The sequence below is a fragment of the Scyliorhinus canicula genome, chromosome 5, assembly GCF_902713615.1.
Source record: "Scyliorhinus canicula chromosome 5, sScyCan1.1, whole genome shotgun sequence".
Taxonomy (NCBI): Eukaryota; Metazoa; Chordata; class Chondrichthyes; order Carcharhiniformes; family Scyliorhinidae; genus Scyliorhinus; species Scyliorhinus canicula.
In genome coordinates, this window is record NC_052150.1 from 140,174,267 (window position 1) to 140,192,065 (window position 17,799).

A 17,799-nucleotide genomic window follows, 5' to 3' on the forward strand; every position below is an offset into this window, starting at 1 on the left:
TGCGGCCCTCGCTGCCAGCCTGCTGCCGGTTCAGGGAAGGAACGCTGCCTGGAACAATAGGGTTTGGATCAGGGCGGCAGGCGGCAGGGGAACTGACTGTCCCAGATCCGGCAGCAGCTCCCCAGCAGCCAGTCCCCTCCCCTGCCCTGCCCGCCTCCCACTCTCCTTTCAATCTCCGCAGTGCCTTCCCAAATTCCTTTCAATGCAAGAAAGTCAATCACGGTTTCGAAAAAAAATATCAGCAGCAGATTCATTTCTGACTGTTAACCACGCAAACCCGATATTGCTTCTTTGCGCTGTGTGCATGGTCTTGTCAGCGAACATGTGTGTAACCTGCTCCCCCCCCCCCCCCCCCCCCCCCGCCCCGCTGGCAGCTAGACACGCATTTAAAACAACTAACGCGCTGGAACATTCATGGGGCAGCGTTAATATGTTATTCCATGACGCTTTTAAATCAATATCTCGATGCTTTATGTTGTGATGCAGGTTTGGCTTTGAGATTGAGCCGGAGTGAGAGTATTTTGTGTGGAGGCAGCAAACAGCAGTCTCTCTGAATGTCTTTGTGTGCCCCCCCCCCCCCCCCCTCAGCAGCTTGCTCAGGGTTGCACAGTTGCTAGGACACGCTTTAAACAATCCCAGCCTCGGTGGCTGGACTGCCCTTCCTCAGGTTAAAGCGCACTCCAAACTTCAACCCTCCTCCCCAAACTGCACTTCGTACCAGGAGATCTCCGCAAACGCCTCACACCCCCTTTCGAACCATTCCCATTTTTGGCCATACAATGTTACGGAGTGGTAGCTGAAACAAGTTTGCATGAAACCTCAACGCGTTGAATAAAAAGACATTTAAAAACCCGATTGCGGTGACAAATTCTTTTAAGGGGGGGGGGGAGGCACGTTTACAAAACTTGCAAAGCTCATTGTGCAGATAGCTAACTAACTGAACCCTGAAAGCTGAAGATCATAAATCTCAAAAAGTGCAGGTCCTAAACTTCAATCTAACTTGGCGCTGTTTAATTCCCCTTCTGAGCGAGAGGACTGCTGAACGCTTTCACCTAAACCTTGCTTGTTCAAAGGGTGGGTGGGGTGGGAAGGGGTCACAAAAATGGGGTTCGCCTCTCTCTCCCTGAAGCAAGGCAGGCGAACGCTGGAAGAGATCTCAGTCAGATTTAATCTCAGCAAATTAGAATGATCTAGTTCTCGGTGAGGGAGGACGGCATCATGCGAGACTGTTCCGACCACTGAACACTTAACAATGGAAAACGCAGCGGTGCAGAATCATTCCTTTTGGCTCAGGTGAATGAAAATCTAAGTTACAAGGAGCCTTTCCGCCTGACTCGAGAACAGTCTGCCATCCATCATTTGCAAAAGGATCAACTTTAATCATCAATTTGTGCAGGTCGCACATTAATCAGCCCCGGTGGCACAGGAGGCCGGTCGGTCACTCTTGTTGAGCCCTGTGCGCTTTATTTTTGTGCCGTTGTTCAAAGCAAGATTTAATCTGCCACACACTGACCATCTCCCAGTGACTGAAAGATGTATGTGGCTCCTGTAACTTGAAATGTCCCCTCCCCCCCAGAAAAAAAGAGAAGTGTGGGGCCAGCCCGAAGGGCAGGGTGGCATTGCTGACCTGTATTCCGGGGTGGCACTCACTAAGGGGCGACTTGTCTGGCATGGGGAGGGAGAGAGAGAGGGGCAAAGAAATTGCCCCGCCCCGAAACCTGTATCAGCAAATAACCAGCTGCGAAAATCCAATGGGAGGCGAGTGAATTATTCATATTCCGGGGGGCGGGATCTCCTTTTTTGATATAAGAGAACCTGCCTTCGCTCCTGGCTTCTCGGAGTCGAAGAAAGTGCGAGCGGATAAAGTTTATTGAAAAGAAAGTCATTTTTTTTAGTGGGGGGGGAAAAACAAGGGAAACTTTGCTCCAAGTTCGGTGTGAATTCCGCGGAGCAGCAAACCTGTGTTTTTCTCTCGCTGCCTGCCGTCCCTGTTTGGAGTGTGTGTGCGTGTGTGTGTGTGTGAGGAACTCTGCTGAGAAGTGACCTCCTGCTTCTCCCCCCTTCCCCTTCCCCTCCCTCGGTAAAGGCTGCTGTGTTCAGTGAACCATGGTGTACGCGCTGTGTGTGCTGGCCGTGGCGGCGGTGAGTGTCAAGTTGGCCGCCACCCTGGGACCTGTCGTCCGCTGCGAGCCGTGCGACGCCCGCGCGCTGGCGCAGTGCAAGCCGCTGCAGGGAGACTGCCAGCCGGTCAGGGAGTCGGGCTGCGGCTGCTGCATGACCTGCGCCCTCCGCCAGGGGCAGCCGTGCGGCGTGTACACGGAGCGCTGCGCCGCCGGCTTCACCTGTCTGCCCCAGACCGGGGAGAGCAGACCCCTCCAGGCACTGTTGGAAGGCAGGGGACTGTGCACCAACCGGACGGCCAAGCTCCGCGTCCTCGCCGCTGCAGGTACCAAAAAAAAAACATCCACGCATTTTACCGATCTGTCGGGGCCCGGGGATTGTAAACTTTGCTTCTCCACACTTTTATTTCCCATCCCCAGGCCCGCTGTATTAAGTTTGTTCTTGGTAAACAGCGTCTTCTCTTTGGCAGGACCGCCTTTAAGGTTTTGCTGGGTGTAAGCAGTGCTGATCTCTCTCAGGAGATGAGCAACTGCACTGATGTTAATTTTCTGTTCTTGAACTTTATCCAAAATAAAAGAGACGCTGTGGATTGAAGTCCAGCTCCAGTGGCGGCGGCAGCGCTGCGATTGAATGCCTTCAGTCTACCTGGTGCTCGACTTTGCTCGGGAGCGGCGTGTAAACAGTAGCCTCAGTGTTTGGAGTTGGGAGGAATGGCAACATTGCCTCTTCATGTTTTAAACAAGGGGCGCGGGTGGGCTTGGCCCTTTCGGGGGCAGGGAGAGCATAAAGTTAATGTCTGTCTTTGAATGGCTTCACTTACGTTCTTTCTGTAACTGAGCAACTCTACGCGATGCACAAACTTTTCGGTTCGGGTGTGTTTTAACGCCTGCTTTGGAAGGAATCGCTTGCTTAATACACACGTGGAATAGAGCTGATTTCGTGCTGACGCACTCGGGGATCCTTTCAGTCTCTAAAAGCCCCCTTCCCTTGGTTACGGCAATAACCCTCCTACTAGAATGATGTGCAATCAATTAAACCCCTTTATTACTGAAAAAGATCGGGATAAGAATACGAGGTGTGCAGCCCGTTGTGGCAATGGGAACGTTGCTAGCAAGCATTTGGTCCAGTATGCGATTTGACGATGTTAGCTCCCCACCATCCGGTGGAGCAGAGCATTACAAGGCTTGCTACTGAGACATGTTCCGCTTTAAAAGCCCTACATGGAGAGACTGACGGCTGCAATCAACTGGTGTATGGTGAAGCAGTTAAAACCATGCCGTACACTCGCCTGTTCCTGTCCCCCACCCGCCTCCCGTTTCAATATAGTTGTCATTCAGCTTATGCACTAAACAAGACATTTCTTTGCTCCAGATGATTTTTGAACCAAACTCTTCATTGACATGACTCCCACTTTGACTTTTAGGAAATGCCAACCGTTCAGAGGAAGAAAGGAATGCCAGTAACTCCGGGAATGAGTGGAGTCCCAACACACACCGAATGCAAGAGAGTAAAACTCACCAGCAGCACAATAAGCTGCTGCGGAAAGAAGCATCGAAAAAATCCCAGCTGTACAAAATAAATAACGAGGCGGCGAACACTGAAACCACCAACTTTTCTTCAGAAATAAAGCACGACACTGAATATGTGAGTGGGCAGTGGGTTCTTCTCTTCAATGTTTATGCATTTCTAACTATTTTAATCTCCTGTTAAATTCGCTCCAATCTGTGAAATCAAACTGTGCACTTGGACAATCACCTCTGGTCTCTGCAGTGTCATTTCAAATGCACCGAAAATGCCTATTGCTGCATTTCAATTAAATCTTAACACCAACACGTTTTCTTTCATTCGCTCTGTTCAACATTGCACAGGAAGTGATATACACGGGATATCAAAAAAAAAATTATAATGTCACTAAGCAGAAGAAACCATTGTCATTCTTATCCTCGTGCAATTCAAAATAGTAAAACCTTGTCTGATATCATTCAAAAATGTTATTTATAGTTTTGTTCCAAATCAATGATTTTAATGAGGAACTTCACCTTTTTCTCTATATCAAGGATCATGAGATTTTTCTGTCTGTATGTTTATTAGGGCCCTTGTCGGAGAGAAATTGAAGACATCCTAAATAATCTGAAAGCTGTATCCGTTCTGAGCCCCAGAGGTGTATACATTCCAAATTGTGACAAGAAAGGCTTCTACAAGAAAAAACAGGTTTGTGATGTCTCTGTCCCATTGTTGTTAACTTTCTTTCCTTTGTTCCATTGATAATTGTTCCCCTTCCTAACCGTGTATAACCTGCACTCACTGAAGTTGTCCAGCAACAAAACAATGTCTGTCTGTGCGGAGTCTGCACGTCCTCCCCGTGTGTGCGTGGGTTTCCTCCGGGTGCTCCGGTTTCCTCCCACAGTCCAAAGATGTGCGGGTTAGGTGGATTGGCCATGCTAAATTGCCCGTAGTGTCCTAAAAAGTAAGGTTAAGGGGGTTACGGGTATAGGGTGGATACGTGAGTTTGAGTAGGGTGATCATTGCTCGGCGCAACATCGAGGGCTGAAGGGCCTGTTCTGTGCTGTACTGTTCTAAATCTAAATCTAAATGTTCCGTCCTTAACACACATAATGCATATGGATTACCAACCAGATAATGCACTGGCCAAAATGCAGAAACTCCCAGTAATGTCTTTGCTGTGCAATTGGAAGGTCTGTGGTCCATTCCTGATGTTTCATTCACAGTTTAAGATTCAAGATGAAGGGAAATGTTTTGCAATCAGTGTATTTTTGCACAAGGTTCATATGCTCGAATGTTGGGCATTATTTATGCAAAACGACCAAAAACATGAAGTAACATCCAACATTCATCTATTATTTACACCTTGGACTGTGACCTGAAACTTGTGCATGCTTTGGGGAACTATTGGGAATGAGGTAGTATAATCCTGTCACACCTATCTTACCCTTTCTGTATCTGTAATGGTTAGCATTTTGGCTAATCGAGGGGGTGGAATGCAAGTTGCTACCATTTCAGGTGACTGAGCAAGCGGTCACTGCCTATTGATCTGGCCTTAAAATCGGTGAGCATTGACCGAGTAGGATTTACCTTTTTGTCACTCTTAATGTATGCCCCAAATTGTTTTTAACTCAGAAGTAACTAAACGGCTAACCTTGGGTAGGAAACTTCTAAAATAGTAACTGCTAATGAAAACAAATGATTCAGGAATATTGGAACAGGAGCAAGCTCTTTACTCTCTTGACCGTGTTCTGTCATTCATTTAGGATAATGACAAATCGCTATCTGAACTTAATTTACCTGCCTTGGCAACCCTGAGCACCATTACATAACAAATACTTGGCAACCTTAGTTTTTTAGATTTTCTTCTTTTGATTATCTCATGTTGACTCGCCTCAGTACCATTCTGAGGGGGGGATTTTGCATTTCTAGTCTTCACCACATTAACAATTAGGCTGACTCCTTTGAAATTTCAATTGCTGCATCATTCCATTAAGTAGTGAGTCCTTCTCAGGGTCAACAGACTCTTTACAACATGGAACAATTATCTGTAGGCTGCAGCTTAATGCTCTGGATGCATTATGACTTTCCAGCAAAACTTTAAATCAAAATGGATAAGCAAAATACCGAGGATCCGAAAAATCTGAAATAAAAACAGAAACTACTGAAAATACTCAGTGGGTCTGACAGCATTTGTGGATAGAGAAACAGAGTTAACATTTCTGTGACCTGATGAAAGGTCTGAAGCCTGAAACGTTAACTCTTGTTTCTCCACACACGCTGCCATTACTGCTGAGTATTTGCAGCATTTTCTGTTTAAAGAGTTAGAAATGAATATCATTCACCATGGTTGTTATCAGAAGATAACGTTGATTGTGAAATACACTTTGAACATGCCAATGTTGTAAGAGGAAACTCCATTGGAGAACAGGATCCTATTATTCGGTTGGAAACTGTTAAAGAGATCCAGTGCACTGTGACGGACAATTCGTTTAAGATGGAGGCCTCCTAGCCCAACACCATTATACATCAAGCCTTGCGGATGTTTTGATGCTGAAGCCTTGACAAGAATAGCTGTCATGCTACTGTTCTCCTATGATGCAACATTCACAAATGTGAAGCAAATCTTTGCTCACAGTATGAATGCGACATCCCTACGTCACCCAATCAACAACATGGTTCTTTTAATGCATATAACAAGTAATTTGGCGATTAATGACGACTTTGTTTAAAGGAAGAATGACATTATGCTTTATTTAAATGTTTAACCTATTTTTCCCTCTTTACCACAGTGTCGATCTTCTAAAGGGAGGAGGCGAGGTGCCTGCTGGTGTGTGGATAAATATGGCACTCAGCTGCCTAGCTATGACAGAAATGGGGAATTGCGTTGTTATAGCTTTGAGAGTAAGTGAGGCTTCCCGCAGCTCCTGTGGACTCTGTATGTATGTGAGAGAAAGAGAATGAGCAAGAGACACTGATCAATCAGAGACCTCAGAGCAACTGGCAGTAGGCGTGGACTGCCTGTGTTCTAGAGCTGTGAGTTCTGCTGCCAGCTTAGGATGGGAAAGGGGGCTTTCTTCAGCCCAGTTGATGCAGCTCTACCCTGCCACATATCCTTCCACCTCCCTGAAAAAGTGGGAGTTTTTTTCTAAATTCCCAAGAAATCTGCACTACAGTTCGCAAGGAAAAAGGCACTTCGGAAAGGAATCAGGGAATCTCCACTTGACTATTTAAAAACTGCCTGTGACCAATTTGATCCTGACAGACTTTGTGCTCTTATGTAAAAATATTAGTGTATGATACTACATATTTTGAAATGTCTTGTTCTGCAGGTCTGAAACAGGAACCTAGCCTTCACGGGTAAAACTTTCTATAAAATTTAAAAAGGACGTTTGTCCTTTTAAAAAAAAAAAGCTTTCATTTACTAAAAAGTCATATGATTATTTTTCCTTAAATGAAATGAATATTCTGTTAGAATATGGTCTGTATTTAATATAATTATGTTTTTTAATAAACATTATTTAAACCGAATAAACACAAAGCATTGTTTTTTTTCTCTCTACAGCAACAAGTCAGTAGCTTAATTTGTACCACAGTATCACACAAATCAAAAATTCACTGAAGCTAAGTTGACTAATTGTGGAACATAATTAAACAGTGATTTTCCACAATGAAATTTAGATGATGCAGTTACATTGACAGGAAATATGTTACCATAGCTATTTTGATTAATTAAAAAATATTACAGTAAAGGAGAAATGTGGACACATGTATGAGTGCCATCTAGTGGTTACAGGCTATTAAGACATCATCAGAAATCCCAGCAGGTGCAGGGAATCAAACTTTCAACATCACAGTCAAGGCAATATGTTCAACACTGATGTAATTGACAGGCACTTTTGTGTACATTCAGTAAAATAATGCACTTGTTTAATCCAATAACTACTCCACTGCAAAAAATCTTTACTCATGGAACATTTTTTATGATGTAGGTGAATTCACAAATTTTGTTCAGGGAAACATTTAGGGCGGCACGGTGGTGCAGTGGTTAGTACTGCTGCCTCACGGTGCCGAGGACGCGGGTTCAATCCTGGCCCCAGGTCACTGTCTGTGTGGAGTTTGCACATTCTGCCCGTGTTTGCGTGGTCCCACCCCCACAAACCCACAGATATGCATGGTAGGTAGATTGGCCACACTAAATTGCCCCTTAATTGAAAAAAAAATTGGGGTACTTAAATTTACTTTTGAGAAAGGAAACATCAATACTCAAAGCAAAAAAAAAATAAAAGCTAGTAAGTTTTAAAACTGCTCAATATCTCAGACAATGATTAAGGTAAAAGCTGCTTAATGTTGTATTTTAATTCACTCGTTTACGCTAAAATGGCAAAAAAATAAAATTAGGAATGCTTGATCAGAATTGACAGCTGGAAAAGGTGACTTGGGGCGGTAGGATGTCCACTTTAGTGGATATATTCATTTTTTTAACAAATGTGCTGGCGGAGGATTAGCTAAATTCTTCACTGCAGCATCAGTTACTTCTAATGTTGACCAAGTAATTGCTAACTATTTTAGACAGCTTAATTTTAAAAAAATGTAATCCCCTAAAGATGAACTGATAACAAATTTTCCACTTCTATGCTAGAGGTGTTGAGCACGTTGATGGCAGACATGCGTTTGAATATTAGTTGAAGCAAAACCATTTTGAGAGGGAAAAGGATGAAATCCGTATCAACTCTTAGTTATAGTGACAACAAAAATAAAATGTGATCACACTCTTGGTGGTGAAGCAGGCATAAGGATTTTACCTTCAGTTTAGGGGCTCAGAGTGCAAAGGGCCAACATTAATTCTTTTCATTACTTCAAAATGGTTTGGAAAATGTGTGATGATGGTGTAATTTTGCACCGCAAGAATAAAGTATTTTTTTTATTTGCAATGAAAATTTAAATTTAACATTCGATGATGAATGCATTTAAACAAAAATCTTCACCAAACACCTAGCATTATAAATAGGAGTGTGTTAAAGGCAAGAGCACTGATGTCACAAAACACAAGAATGAAGTTTGAACAGTTCACAAAAGTTACTAGGTAACCTGAAGCATGTATACCTTGAAACACACCACAATGGTTTGGTTCTATAAAATATTGACTTCTCAACTGGATTGGATGTATGACTTGAAGATGTTTTATCCCGATGGGAGGCAATAGTCAATTAACATTGGCAACAATTGCATCTGAGGCATAGCACTGCGCTTTACATTTTTTTCAAGCCATGAGATCCATTATTGCAATAATAATAATGCGTTATTACCATTGATTATACATAGTGACTTGGTGTACCCAGTGACTGTTTACATAATACTTTCAACCGAGCATAATCGGTTGCATTTTTCACAACAGAAATATTCTCATGCTCATTAGTAGTGAACCAAAAGTACAACAAGCAACAGTAGATTATTTCACTGGGCATTTTATCTATGTGCTATCTTAAATGTGGCATTATTTTTTTTAATGAAATCTTTAAACTAAAAAAAAAAGCAGGAAATAAATAGCTTACATACAAGAAAGATAACTGTAACCTTGCAGGTATCACCTTCAAATGCTGCAGTATAACATGTGAAAGAAAAGCAAAGATTTTAATGCCTCATCAGTTTCTTAATGACACCTCAGTTATTTTGTTCTGCTGATGCTGAAACACGTCTGTCGTGCCTGTGGCAGTGGGGATCACCTCTAATTTCTGGAGATCCTGGGATTCGCTTTCCATTCCAGCGGAAAACACACCAACACCTTCCACGTTGTCCATCCAGTGACGATTCACACTTTGAAAAGACAAGTGCAGAAAGCTTTATTGTCTTCTTTGTTAATAACAGGTGAAATGTTTCTAAAAATTACTAATTGTGCAGAAATAAGCTTTTCCCAGTGTAACCACACCAAATAATCATGCAAAAAAAGCATGATCGAGGTGAGTACTGATGGACTGGTGCATCAATATAATCTGCTTTATGACTTTTGCAATATTCTGCACAGAATAACAAGAATCTGTCTTGCGCCAGATTTTTATAGTGAGGGTGTGCTGCAAATACAGAGTCACGCCTAATCAACAGTGGCCGCTGAGTAAGTCCTGGTGTGGGGGAGACTGGGGGAGGGCCCATTGCATTTCCTGCGGAGTCAGAGAGCAGCACCACTCATGGCTGCATAGGATGGTGTTTTTTCAGAAAGAAAATGAAAGAAAGTGTGGTTGGTGACCACTGGGATCATTAAAGAGTCCTGAATGGATCAGGTCCAACACCTACCATACTCAACAGACAATTGACCCTTATGCCTAAAGGTATCTTTTCATGCCTCATAAACAGTTACCAATTTCCACCACATTATATAATCATTTCTATATTGACAGTACCAAATATGGGGATGATAAACTGTAAGAAATAATAGTTGAGACAGGCTGTCCAAGTGGTAGCTGCAGAAAATATGAAATAGTGCTTTTTGGTTAAAGAGAAAAGTGCATAGGAAGTATCCCCTAAACGTAAGTTTCTTAACAATTGACAGACAGGAATAAAGATACAGATACATAAGTCTTGTGTCAGAAGCTTGTGGAGTCAGGGCACATTCAAGTTTTTTGGGCATAATTCAGGCTCAATCTTACATGTAGAGCTGAGGACGTGATACATGGTTAGCGGTACTATATTTTACAAAAGATATTAAACTGAAGCAATGCCTGCTTGTTTAAATGGGTGTAAAGGTCCTGTGCAAAATGGGTAACGTCCTTGCCTTTGAGCCAGAAGCGCCGGGTTCGCGTCTCATCCCAGGATTTGATTGTCGAGGAAGGTGCATTCACAATGAAGTGAAACAGATTGAGTGTGTCAACCTTTAAATCCTTCCAAACATGTTGATGGATGGCGGTGAGAGCAAGAGAGACTCCTGGTCAACCACGCTTGATGTGGAGTGGCGCCCCTCAAACTATAAGCCCACGACAGACTAGCAAACTGTTCAGGAATTACTAGCTATTGAAGCAGGCAAAAGTCTGCCTTAGTGCATTACTAGGTGCAGAAAGAGAATTGGAAATGCCCTATAACACTATTTGAAGAACAAGGGAGTTATTTTGTCAACATTTATCTTTTGCTTAACACAACCAAATGCAATGTAACCAGTCATCTATCTCATGTCTCAATTAAAAGCTAGTCCCTCCACTGATGAAATACTCTCTTAATCTTGAAGATAGGTTACGTGCTGAAGTCCCTGGAGTGGATCTGGGACCCAAAACTATCTGATTGGTGCTAGAATAAAATGGGAATGGTGGCCAAATCATGGCTTACAGGGGTAATTAGAGATAGTATTAGATCCAAGGAAGAGGCAGACAAATTGGCCAGAAAAAAGCAACTGACCAGGGGCAGCACCGTAGCGCAGTGAGTAGCACTGCAGCCTCACGGCTCTGAGGTCCCAGGTTCGATCCCGGCTCTGGGTCACTGCCTGTATGGAGTTTGCACATTCTTCCCTTGTCTGCGTGGGTTTCACCTCCACAACCCAAAGATGTGCAGCGTAGGTGGATTAGCCACGCCAAATTGCCCCTTAATTGGTAAAATGAATTGGGTACTCTAAATTTATTACAAAATGGAGCTTTATTATATTATTTATTATATTATGTAATTTATTATATTATAGGGGCTGGTTTAGCTCACTGGGCTAAATCGCTGGCTTTTAAGGCGGGTTTGGTACGTTTTGGCGTGGCCAGTTCGGCGTGGCCGATTCGGCGTGGCCAGTTCAGCGTAGCCGATTCAACTGAGGAATTTTTCGGCGGAGGGACGTTTCGGCGTCAAATTAGTTATAGTCGCAAAATGTTTGTGCAGCCCATTTCTTGTATCTTTTCCTTCCAGCCGCCTCAGATATCGTGTTTGTGCACCAAACCGGGTCTCTTAAAGAAAGGCACCAACATTAAACCAGTTCGCCAGTGATCTACACTGCTGTCTGACTTTACACAGCCGGTGTTACTGAAGATATCGTGTTTGTGCACCAAGCCGGGTCTCTTAAAGAAAGCCGGTGTTACTGAAAGTATTGAAGCAGCTGCCCAGTGATCTACACTGCTGTCTGACTTAACACATTGTGTAAAGTCACGATATCTTCAGTAACACCAGCTGTGTAAAGTCACAATATCTTCAGTAACACCGGCTGTGTAAAGTCAGACCTGGCTTGGTGCACAAACACGATATCTTCAGTAACACCGGCTGTGTAAAGTCACAATATCTTCAGTAACACCGGCTGTGTAAAGTCAGACCCGGTTTGGTGCACAAACACGATATCTTCAGTAACACCGGCTGTGTAAAGTCACAATATCTTCAGTAACACCGGCTGTGTAAAGTCAGACCCGGTTTGGTGCACAAACACGATATCTTCAGTAACACCGGCTGTGTAAAGTCACAATATCTTCAGTAACACCGGCTGTGTAAAGTCAGACCCGGTGTGGTGCATAAACACGATAACTGAGGCGGCTGGAAGGAAAAGATACAAGAAATGGGCTGCACAAACATTTTGCGACTATAACTAATTTGACGTCCCTCCGCCGAAAAACTCCTCCGCCGAATCGGCCACGCCGAAACATCCCATTCCAATCGGCTACGCCGAACTGGCCCCGCCGAATCGGCCACGCCGAACTGGCCACGCCGAAACGTCCCATCCCCTTTAAGGCAGACCAAGCAGGCCAGCAGCACGGTTCGATTCCCGTACCAGCCTCCTCGGACAGGCGCCGGAATGTGGCGACTAGGGGATTTTCACAATAACTTCATTGAAGCCTACTCGTGACAATAAGCGATTTTCATTTCATTCATTTCATTTCATTTTAAAAAGAAAAAACAACAGACCTGAGGATTGGGAGAAGTTTTGAATTCAGCAAAGGAGGACCAGGGAATTGATTAAGAAGGAGAAAATAGAGTACAAGAATAAGCTTGCGGGGAAATAAAAATTGGCTGTAAAAGTTTCTATATGTATGTGAGGAGAAAAAGATTGGTGAAGACTGTCAGAAACAGGGAAATTTATAATGTGAAGCAAATAAATGGCTGACCAACTAAATACATACTGGTTCTGTCTTTATAAAGGAGAACACAAATAAAGTTGGGGAACACAGGGTTTAACAAGAGGGAGGAACTGAAGGAGATCAATATGAGTAGAGAACTTGGGCGCGATTCTCCGATGTCGTGCCGCATCGAGGAAGCCGTCATGAACTCAGTCGAGTTCAACGACGGCGCGAAACAGCCCTGATCGCGATCGATTCTGGCCCCAGGAATGGGCTAGCATCGGGGCTGTGTGGAACACGGGGGGGGGCGTGACATTGAATGCGCGGTGTCAGCGCGCGACGCCCGAATAACGCCGCTCCGCGTCTTAAAAAGGCACGATCCACACACGGAAAGGAGGGAGGGAAATGTCGGAGCCACGGAGGGCCGCCCCGAGGTTCCATGATACGGACCTGGAGACCCTCCTCGATGAGGTGGAGCAGCGCAGGGGCATCATCTGACCAAGACGAGGGCATCGCCACCCTTCCAGCGTCGTGCGATGGGCCTGGCATGAGGTGGGCACGGCAGTCAGTGCTGTGGGGCAGAACCCTCGGTCCGGGGAGCAGTGTCGAAAGAAGCTCCACGACCTCACCAGGGCTGCCAGGGTGAGTGCCACGAGGGTGCCCCCGGGTCACAACCATCCTCCCCCATGTCCCTCATCACCCCCCCCTCCCCCCATGGGCACGAGGGGGAGGGGGGGAGAGAGTGAGTGGAGGGGGGTGAAAAACATTGTCACAGACCCACATGAGCGCTGCAACCCCATGGAGAGATGCCATAGAGTGGCTGCAACTTTCCCCCCAACCTGTGCCAATATCTGAATGCCCTGATGATACCTGCCTAATTGTGATGCTCTATCTATGCCCCCCCCCCAACAGGACAAGACTGGTTACAACAGCCGGGAGCGCAACAGAACCGGAGGGGGTTCACCCGTTATGCACCCCCTGACAGTGTTCGAGCAGAGGGCACTGGATCTTGCTGGGGGATCTGCCATCCGGGAGGTCGCGCAATGCGAGGTTGGAGGTGTAGAACCAAGTGAGACAACCCTGCATGACAACCCCCCCCCCCTCCCCCCCAGCCCATCCTCTGTCCCCTCACACTCTACCCACTGGATCCCCCATCCTCTGTCCCCTCACACACTACCCATTTGACCCCCCATCCTCTGTCCCCTCACACTCTACCCACTGGACCCCCCATCCTCTGCCCCCTCACACTCTACGCACTAGAACCGCATCCTCTGTCCCCTCACACTGTACCCGCTGGAGCCCCCATCCCCTGTCACCTCACACTCTACCCACTGGACCATCCTACGCCCGGCCGGGCGTGTCTAACTAACCCCGTATCATTCTGTTCCCCAGGGCCAGCTGACGAACGGCCAGGGCCGTCTGGTGCCACACACAGGCGACAATCCACGACGACCACCGCACCCAGGGTCGCACGCCAGAGGGTGGCAGGAGGTCGGCCAGGAGTGCCATCCTCCAAATCCGGGACTCTCGAGCAGGACGTACAGAGGACGGACAGTGACGATTTTCATGGCTGTGCGTTGCCCGAAGGTCGGGCCGTGAGACAGGACAGGAGGGGTCAGTGGACCCAGACGCACAGAGGAGGGCGACGCAGTCAACGGACTCACCTGACGCTGAACTGTACATGGTCCGCATGCGCCCTGCGCTGGGACATGACTGGGACCAGGACACTCCTGAATTTCTGACGGACGAGGACCTAGAGCTTGCGGCACTGCTGTCTCCCACACCATCCACCATCCCAGAGACACTCACCTCGGTTGGGCAATTAAGTGATGAGGCTCCTGGGTCACGGTCTGGTGTGCTCCACACAGCTGAGCCGGTACAGCAGGTGGAGGTCGGAGCAGCCAAGGGGCTGGACGTTCGGAGGACAGACCAGGCCCAGCATCCAGCTGGCGCCCAGATGTTTCCCGGGTTCCTGGATTTACTCGACCCACCTGGACAGCCGATCCATTTTGAAACCCAGGGACACAATGACGGGATGAGGGACATCTTCCAGCAGCTGCAGATGCAGTTAGAGTCAAACCGCGTCCAGGAGCAGGGAGTGGTGCCGCTCATGGCAGCCACCCAGGCCGACACCACACGGGTGGCGTCCGCGGTCGAGGCAATGGGTGAAACGGTATCAGCCATGGGTCACTTTCTGCAAGGCGTTGGGCTTCATGTGCACGCGACATCCATGGCCCAGGAGAGGGCTGCCCTCCTACAGGCAGCAATGCGCCAGAGACAACAGGACATTGCCGGCACGCTACGGGCCCTGGCCGAGTATCACCACGCACGTGCTGGATGGTGTCGCGCACTCACAGGTTGAGATCGCACAGTCCCTGGCGGGTATGTCTCACACCCTGGACTCCATCTCAGCGAACGTTCGGACCCTGGTCGATACCATTGCAGGCCTCCAGGACTGGCAGCGCCAGGTGTCGGTGGGATGACGGGGCACCTCCCCGCTCGCACCTCCATCCCACAGTGTGGCCCGGGGGCCACCGGGCTCCCCGAGGGAGGAGGAGGTTCTGGGGCCCGTCCCATTAACTCCATCACGGGATGTCCCGGAACGCTCGACCTCCCCCCGTCCCAACCCTGGTGCATCGGGTGGGCAGCGGGCAGAGCAGGGTGGCACCACGTCATCCGAAACGCCCACGGAGCAGCCTGGCCCATCAAGGCCGGGTCGCCCCAGGAATCGAGTGCAGACGGGGAGCCATGTCGCAGGGCGTGATTCTCAGCAGTCTGCCTCCACTCCTGCTGTACCATCTGGGGATTCACTTAGACGTAGGGGGACACTTAGAGGGACACAGAGTAAGTTGGCACAGGTGAAGGGCACAGTTTAGTTTTAGGGGCTAGGGCATCTGAACATAACATTCATCATTAAACTCACTGTTGCACCAAACTTGTAAGACTGTGTGATTTTTCCTTTGCTACAGGGATCGTGATGGTGACCGAGTGTCGCTGGGGTTGACGAGCGGTGAAACTTCGGTGCCGGGTGTGCAGTCCCTCCCACAGTCGGACACCATAGTCCTCGGCACTCCGACGCCAGCTCCCCACGCGGGCACGTGATGGAGGGTCCCTGACGAACTCAGCGACCACCGAGATGGATGGTTCAGCTATTGCCATGAGTCAGACTTTGTCTAACGATTCTGAGTACACAGCTCATCACAGATCAGGCTGTCATCATTCAACATGGCACTGATCACACCCGCTGACACAGCCATCAATGTCGTGCCATACCGTTGTGCTGCAGTGGTAAGGGTGGTGTCAAAGTGGAGCAGTGTACACGGAGCGGGGGTGTGGGGGAGGGGGGTTGGGAGTTGTGTGCTGTCCGTTTGCACGACTGGTGATGCAGATGGTAGTGTTAGTGTTCAGCGATGCCATCGCACACAATGCGTGAATCTTGCAGCCACCAACGCGTCACGTGCCCGCTGTCCTCGCCGGTGCCGTCGTGCAGCCTCCTGGACATTACCAGCACCCGGGTCGTGTCTGTGTGCTGCGCCCGACGCACCACCAACCTACTCCACCTCCTCCACCTCCTCAACCTCCTCCTTCTCCTCCTTAGCATTGGCACCACTACCAGTGGTTTCTCCCTCCGACTCCTCCACCAGGGCATCTCCCCTCTGCATTGCGATGTTGTGCAGCGCACAGCAGACCACAACAATGCGAGTGACCCTGTTGGGCTGGTACTGCAGGGCCCCTCCGGAGCGGTCCAGGAACCTGAATCTAATTTTCAGCAGACCAAAGCAGCGCTCCACCACACCCCTGGTTGCTGCATGGGCCTCATTGTACAGGGTCTCCGCGTTGGTCTGAAGCCTCCGTATGGGCGTCATCAGCCAAGACCTCAGTGGATAACCCCTGTCACCCAGCAACCAGCCCCTCAGCCGGGGGGGGGGGGGGGGGGGGGGGGGGGGGGGGGCGTGCCTCAAACAATGCAGGGATGAACGACTGCGCAAGAATGTATGCATCATGCACACTCCCAGGGAACCTTGCGCACACGTGCATGATCCTCACGTGGGGGTCGCATACTACCTGGATGTTCATGGAGTATGTCCCCTTCCTGTTAGTGAACACTTCCCTGTTGCCTGCAGGTGGGCGCATGGGGTCGTGAACACAATCAATCACTCCCTGGACCATCGGTATCCCGGCCACCTTGGCAAATCCACAGGCTCGTGCTTCTTGATTTGCTCGGTCCTCGGGAAAGTTTATGTAGCAGTCCGCAATGGCGAACAGGGCATCGGTCATGTCCCGGATGCACCTGTGGACCGATGCCTGCGATATCCTGGATAGGTCCCCACTCGGAGACTGGAAGGAACCGGTAGCATCAAAGTTAAGTGCCACCGTCACCTTGACGGCAACCGGTATCGCGTGTCCTCCTACCGTTCCACATGGGGCGAGGTGCGCCACGAGGTGGCAGATATGTGCGACCGTCTCCCTGCTGAACCGGAGTCTCCTCCTGCAGGTGATGTCCGGCAGTGCCTCGAAAGAGATCCGGTCACGGTACACCCTAGGCCTCGATCGTCGCCTCTGGTGCCCTGGCTCCACCATCAATGTCTCCTCCTCCTCCTCCTCCTCCCCCCCATGCTGCTCGACATCAGTGCCCGCATCCTGTGCCTTCTTCAGCATTTGGGGGTCAATGTTCCCCTCGGCATCCCCCTGGACATATCGGCCATGAGCGTCTGCGGCCTGTATGGCGATGACGGGCCACTCTGCGGCCATTCCCTCTGCTGCTGCAGCTGCCCCTGCATCCACTGTGGGATGTCGCTGTGGACGCTGCTGGATGTCCAACTGCAGTGCAGCGGCCCCAACCACTGCGGTGAACATCGCCGTTCGGTTCGAATACATTATGGTCACCTACAGAAGGGTGGTGGGGGGGCAGAGAAACAACATGTTAGATGAAGGTTAATCGACACCTCGGCAGCCGCCTGATGCGGGATACCTGTGTGTCCCGGTGGCCTGGTCGCGCTGCTGGCATGCGGCCAGCCTAACCCCTGGTCACTTTCTGCATCTAACGGGCAGTTAACAACGTCCTCCTCACCGGTGCGTCAGTGGGTTGTGCCCATCAGCCACAGGGCAACCAACGGCCGTGTCCTCATCACCGTCCTGCCATGGTAGGGCGGCTGACATATTGCAACCG

The 17,799-nt window shown here is 48.4% G+C and overlaps 2 protein-coding genes across 3 annotated transcripts in view; one reads left to right on the top strand and one right to left on the bottom strand.

Annotated features, from left to right (window-relative positions):
* The first annotated feature begins 1,825 nt into the window (after positions 1-1,825).
* Positions 1,826-7,155, top strand: igfbp3 (insulin-like growth factor binding protein 3). Of its 2 annotated transcripts, none has more exons than XM_038797773.1 (4): positions 1,826-2,446; positions 3,545-3,765; positions 4,213-4,329; positions 6,413-7,155. In XM_038797773.1, exons 1-4 carry the CDS (start codon positions 2,107-2,109, stop codon positions 6,428-6,430), a joined length of 696 nt encoding a protein of 231 aa, XP_038653701.1. In that variant the 5' UTR covers positions 1,826-2,106; the 3' UTR covers positions 6,431-7,155. The 2 variants fall into 2 exon arrangements, with proteins under 2 accessions (XP_038653701.1, XP_038653699.1); XM_038797771.1 differs by having other exon boundaries at positions 1,827-2,446; positions 4,213-4,332; positions 6,417-7,155.
* The window catches only part of LOC119966296 (insulin-like growth factor-binding protein 4), a 162,897-nt gene continuing 152,204 nt past the window's right edge, over positions 7,107-17,799 (bottom strand). The window contains exon 4 of the mRNA XM_038797770.1: positions 7,107-9,441. Coding sequence (XP_038653698.1) covers positions 9,289-9,441 — 153 coding nt within the window. The 3' untranslated portion in view covers positions 7,107-9,288. The remainder of the gene's footprint in view (positions 9,442-17,799) is intronic.